At 40.5% G+C, this 5,676-nt stretch overlaps 1 protein-coding gene across 1 annotated transcript; it reads left to right on the top strand.

Annotated features, from left to right (window-relative positions):
* The first annotated feature begins 1,005 nt into the window (after positions 1–1,005).
* LOC124116491 lies at positions 1,006–5,502 on the top strand. Its single transcript, XM_048382856.1, has 4 exons — positions 1,006–1,043; positions 1,453–1,758; positions 2,339–2,417; positions 3,559–5,502. Exons 2-4 carry the CDS (start codon positions 1,509–1,511, stop codon positions 3,974–3,976), a joined length of 747 nt encoding a protein of 248 aa, XP_048238813.1. The 5' UTR covers positions 1,006–1,043; positions 1,453–1,508; the 3' UTR covers positions 3,977–5,502.
* Positions 5,503–5,676: the final 174 nt, after the last annotated feature.

Raw genomic sequence — 5,676 nt, 5'->3', positions numbered from 1 at the left:
TGTTTCTTTCGCTCATGTGAGTAATTTGATTTTACGACTGCTTTTGGTGTGGCGGTCATTCAACTCGTGGAAAACCGCCAGAGAGCGGAAGGTCCGGGGTTCGATCCCCGGCCGCGTCATACCAATAGACGTTAAAAAATTGTACTTGTTGTTACCCTGTCTGGCGCTCGGCATTTAGGGGCTAAATCAAGGACTGGTCGGCTCGGAGTCAGTTTACAGTTATTTACAGACCGTCGTCATATAGCTGGAATATTGCTGAGTGCGGCGTTAAACAACAAATAAACAAACAAACATTAAATAACGATATTTAGAAGTTGTTATATTGTACATACAAAATACCATGTTTTTCACAGACAGGGCGATGTCGTGCAAGCAATTCTCAAATCCTGATACGGTAACAACAGTTTTCAAGGACGATAGCTGTTTCTTATTGTCTCGAGAGGAGAGAACGTGGGAGGAGTCGCAAACCTTCTGCAATGGCCTGGGTGATGGATGGTCTCTTGTTGTGATAGAAGACGTGGAAACACAGCAGCATGTTGACAATGTCTCACGTACAGCTGGTGTCTCTACAGGGTCATGGATAGGTCTGCGTTGGCGAAATGGGAAATACACAACGGTATCAGGTATGCAAAGAAAGAATAGTTATTTGGTATATTTGGCGATACACATAAGTCATAACGAAATGAACACATGTACAACCACAATGTATTTTGAATTACTCTCTTACACGTGGTTAAAGATTTGGATGTCACTCAATCAGTATATTGTCATTACAATGCTATGATATGTTTTCTAAAGTAGATTTATTGGCAACAGTTGCCCGAGTTGTGGTTGGAAGTCTGATTCATTAAACGTCAAACAACAACTTTCTTCAGGGAAAAGACTAGGGTTTCAAGGTTACTTCAAAACACTGGCAGTAGGAGACCAGTCACCAGGAGACTGTGTTATAACAATACCCCCGGGAAACACATCCATCCATGCATATGGAACATGGCACCTTATGATCTGTGCTACAAGATTATTCAGCATATGCCACGCTGCAAGTATGAACCCCATATCACCTCGGCATTGTCACCTTGCTTCATAATCTAAATACTTATTCTAAAATCTACTTGTGTGTTAATATCGTATCCCGTCACATTTAATATTTGTATGTACCAGTGTACATTTTACCACGCTACAATGCCGATTACGTCTTAAAATAACCATCTAGATAACTTGTTAATTGATGAGTCAACAGATGGAAACATTGATTTGACACGCCATTTGAAACATATTTTAAGATTACTTGTTCAATAATTGCTACTTTTTCATATATGGATGGCCTCAGCTCAAATGGTCGTGACTTTCTGGAGATATACACAGAAGCCGGATAACACTGTGCCATTGTCACCGTATCATGCAAGATGCAACCTATCACAACACCAACCATTCTGTTTGGCTTTACACCAGGTTCTTCCCTAACTGAGAGAACAACAACGACATCTCGGCGTACAAGCACATCTACAATGACACCAACTACAACTCCAGCTGATTCACAACCTTTCACAGCAGCAACAAGACGATTCACAGCAGCAACACAATCCACGACAGCAAGAACACAATCAACAACAACAAGAACAACGACGTCAGTCAAGTCTTCAAGTATAGAAACTACAACCCTTTCAACACTAGAATCATCAACGTCAATGATGTCATCGGACACTATTGCCATGATCTCTACAAAACCAACTGTCATGCCAACAACACCAATGCCAGGCAAGGATTCTCTTTTGTTCCTCGTAAGCTGTTCACGAGGACTGAATTGCCATATCGATATCACATTCTGTTACTGTTTATACCCCATGCTTGCCGTAAGAGGCGACTAACGGGATCGGGTGGTCAGGCTCGCTGACTTGGTTGATGCATGTCATCGATCCCAATTGCGTGGATCGATGCTCATGATATTAATCACTGGATTGTCTGGTCCAGACTCGATTTTTTACAGACCGCCGTCATATAGCTGGAATATTGCTGAATGCGGCGTTAAACAACAAACCAAACCAAACCAAAATACTGTTTATACAGTTTTTTCAGTACGGATCCTGGAACATTATCTAGCATGTGGTTGACAAAAATACTGGTCCACAGTCATCAATGTCGTCAGTGCTACTAAAGCTTCTAAATGTCTCTTAAAGATTTTAAATACTAATTCCTTTGTGTCGATGCGATGTGATCAAAGTGATTTATTATGATGATTGAATGGGTTAAGTCGCTTTTATTTACAACTACCGATCTGCATTATTGTTCAAGGAAGTGAAGTACAATGACACTTTCAACAACTTCTGTTGTGTTTCAGTCGTTATTGCCGTCTCGTCCGGAGCTGCAGGGGGAGCAGTTGTGGTCTTAGCTGGGGTTGTAATTGTTCTCTGTCAAAGGTAACAACTACTGAAGTTTGTAGTTATTCGTTAAGGTTATACCAACTGAAGGAAATACACGTGAAGTATTGTAATTGTTCGTGAAGGAAATACAAGTGGAGTATTGTAATTGCTCGTAAAGGGAATACCAACTGAAATATTGTTATTGTTCGTGAAGGAAATACACGTGAAGTATTGTAATTGTTCGTAAAGGGAATACCAACTGAAATATTGTAGTTGTTCGTGAAGGAAATACATGTGGAGTATTGTAATTTTTCGTGAACGAAATACCTGCCTATGTCCATTCGGCAAAAGAACATATATCCAAACAACCTAGGCTTTCTTATTAAAGGTTAGGTTTGTTAGACCAAGCTGATTGCACATCATTGTATCCAAATTGCGTCGATCGATGCTCATGATGTCAATCACTAGATTGTCTGGTCCAGACTCGATTATTTACAGACCGCTGTCACATAGCTGGAATATTGCTGGGTGCGGTGTAAAATCAGAATGAAACCAATTTATGTGTAAATGAACACATTTTGTGATGGAAACATATTAGGGAGAGTTCAATAATATTTGTCAGAAAATATTTCGTTCAAAATATTCCAAAGTGAATATAAGTATATTGAGCATTCTACTTGCCTCTGACAATATATATATTGTCAGAGGCAAGTAGAATGCTCGATATATATATTTCCAGCTGTGTGATAAATGAATAATAGCAATAAGTATGGTGTTAACTTGGGTTACACTACTTGATTGGTAAATAAGTAATATAGTAGATATAGATGTAGAATGGATATAATATAAGGGGAATGCTTACTTGTGACATGAAATGTCAACATCAGATAAGTGGAAGCCACCACACCTGGTTGACAAACGAATGTACGTTCACAGGAAGAAGTCCGGGCGTTGACGTTGACCTGAGAACATGCAGCCTGTACAATTGGTTATATATAGGCAGTGAAGACTCCACCTCCAGATGGATGAAAGTAGAAATAAGGCTTCCGGCCATAAACCTGACGCCTGGCTTGTTTCGATGTCAATGTTCTTATTCAAAGAGTTTTTTAACTGTAATTTACAGAGTTTGTGTAACTAACAGGCACCATCAGTACATTGTACAGGGATATCATAAACCTTTACTCCCAACTTGTTTCAGAAACAAACAGAAAAGACTGCGTGTCAGGACCAATGACACGATTGCTGGTGACGACACTGAATCTGGTACAGTAGCGGATGTAAGGACAAAACCAGAGGTTGAGTACGCTGTTGTCAGGAAAATAAAGACGAAACAACCATCACAAGTGCATGACTGTAACACTGAGTCAGGCTACCATTACGCATCCGTGGATGATGGCGCTCGTCCCATGAAGCAAGGCGTCAATGACCAAACATATGACACAGCAACAATCACAGAGAAGAAACAACCAATCACCTTTGACAACACATATGCTCGCGCGATATTCAGCCAATCAGGAGCGGACACAGGGGATGACGTGTATGATCACACGCGTGTGACCGGGAAGGCGTCACAAGAAGTTGATGCAAGCCATTACGACCATGCATTCTTCAAATAACAATCTCGCAGTATTTGATGTTAGGTTAAATCTTAACATGTACATATTTGCAAATCAATACTTTTGTATCCGAGGTGCTGTTTCTTTGGTTAACATGGTAAAGTTTATATTTTATAACATTATGCATATTTGTATTTCGTGTCCCGGTAATCAACCCAAACGATGGAAAACCAGAACCTCATAATTACCAAGACAACCGATCTGGATCGGGTGATCATACGTAGAACCTGGTAAATGTGTGTCGCCTTGGTCTCTGGCTCAGACTTGACTCTGTACAGAATAAGGAAGAGAATATATGGATGTCATATATGTAAACATATACTCCGAAACGTTGTGTTCCTCATAATACAGACGTTGACATCCATATATTCTCTTCCTTATGTGTATCTCACTTCTAAATGCCTTTCAAAGACCTATTTACTGAATGTTGTGATATGGCGTCAAACAACATTCACTCAATCATTTCTATCGCCCCCTGCCGCATGCGGGAGAACAACGGAAAGGTTTGTAACATTAGTGTCACGGATATACACTTAGTCACCATGGTCGACAGATCAGTGTATCTCATTCTACTTTCCCCTATTGCCCGTGAACACATACGACTTTTGCAGTGTCGTAGTGACCTTTGTCTATATTTAGTCAACTAGCGTCAGGAGTTTGTTTATTATTGTACATATAATGTCAAAGCAAGAGAATAATCATTCTTCATTACCCACCGAAAAGATTCCATTGGCGCACAGGGCAAAAATGGACCACTGAAAATCAGCGAGGACAGCAGGTGTTCGCGAAAAAGGAAGCATGTCCTGCCCCAAGGCTAGCACCAGCCATTTGCACAAGTTGAAATAAGTCAATAGGCTCCACTCTGTGCACGAACTTTGTATGAATTTTGACATACCGTTTGTGCGATGTATTCTCAGCCCTCAAAGGCCTGGGCAGTGGCTCCCCTCAGTTTTCAACAAGTTTTATGGTAGAAATGTAGAGGTCATTTCAAAATTTCATGCATCAGTGACAGACATGACGTTTTTCTTTTTTTGACTTGTACAGTATGTTCCTGTGTTCTTTCTTTTTTCAGATAAACAATTTTCTTGCCTGTGCATGTGTTTGTGACGGGTTCCATAGCTGGGGCAGGCTACGCTCACCTTTTCGCGAACACCTTGTATCATCATTGTATACATTAAATATGTTATTAACTTTTCGCTATGTTCATTGCAATACCTGCATTCTAATTAGCTGAATTGGTCCCGTGTTATTGCATTCTAATCCTAATGAATGAAAAAAAATTAAGCCTCGCCCACTGAAGCGGACTACTGTTATCACTTCGGAATGTCGTGGAATCCCAACAATACAGTCGAGGGAATTCCCTTTCTGCTCACGTGAATTGTCATGCGGAGGACATGTTTCGAAATTCGTGCATATTCAATGTCCAAACTACCCTTCATGTTTCATTTCTAACCCGCATTTTTCAAACTGTTTTCCCGTTCTCAGGGAACAAATGTTTGAATCTGGTGGTAACTGACCCTGTCATTTGAAACAGCCGCCTTCTCCCGGACAGTCTCGCCTCTTGCCTTGATTGACAGGTCCTATAAACTTTGTTTTGACCATACTCTCCGTTGATTGGCTACTGACTTTGTAGGTGTGTCAAGTTATGTATATACATTAAACACTCACCTGATTCATGTCACGCCACAGTATGTATTCCT

This window comes from Haliotis rufescens, unplaced genomic scaffold (genome assembly GCF_023055435.1).
Source record: "Haliotis rufescens isolate VD_foot unplaced genomic scaffold, xgHalRufe1.0.p SCAF_42, whole genome shotgun sequence".
NCBI lineage: Eukaryota > Metazoa > Mollusca > Gastropoda > Lepetellida > Haliotidae > Haliotis > Haliotis rufescens.
Note: the sequence above shows the minus strand (reverse complement) of the source record. Positions and strands in the feature narration are given on the sequence as shown.

Excerpts from the sequence above, each read along its gene's own strand:
- LOC124116491 (XM_048382856.1), top strand. The coding sequence starts at position 1,509 with ATGACACCAACTACAACTCCAGCTGATTCACAACCTTTCACAGCAGCA. Across the intron at positions 1,759-2,338 it reads GCCAACAACACCAATGCCAG|TCGTTATTGCCGTCTCGTCC; the intron begins GCAAGGATTCTC and ends GTTGTGTTTCAG. Across the intron at positions 2,418-3,558 it reads GTAATTGTTCTCTGTCAAAG|AAACAAACAGAAAAGACTGC; the intron begins GTAACAACTACT and ends AACTTGTTTCAG.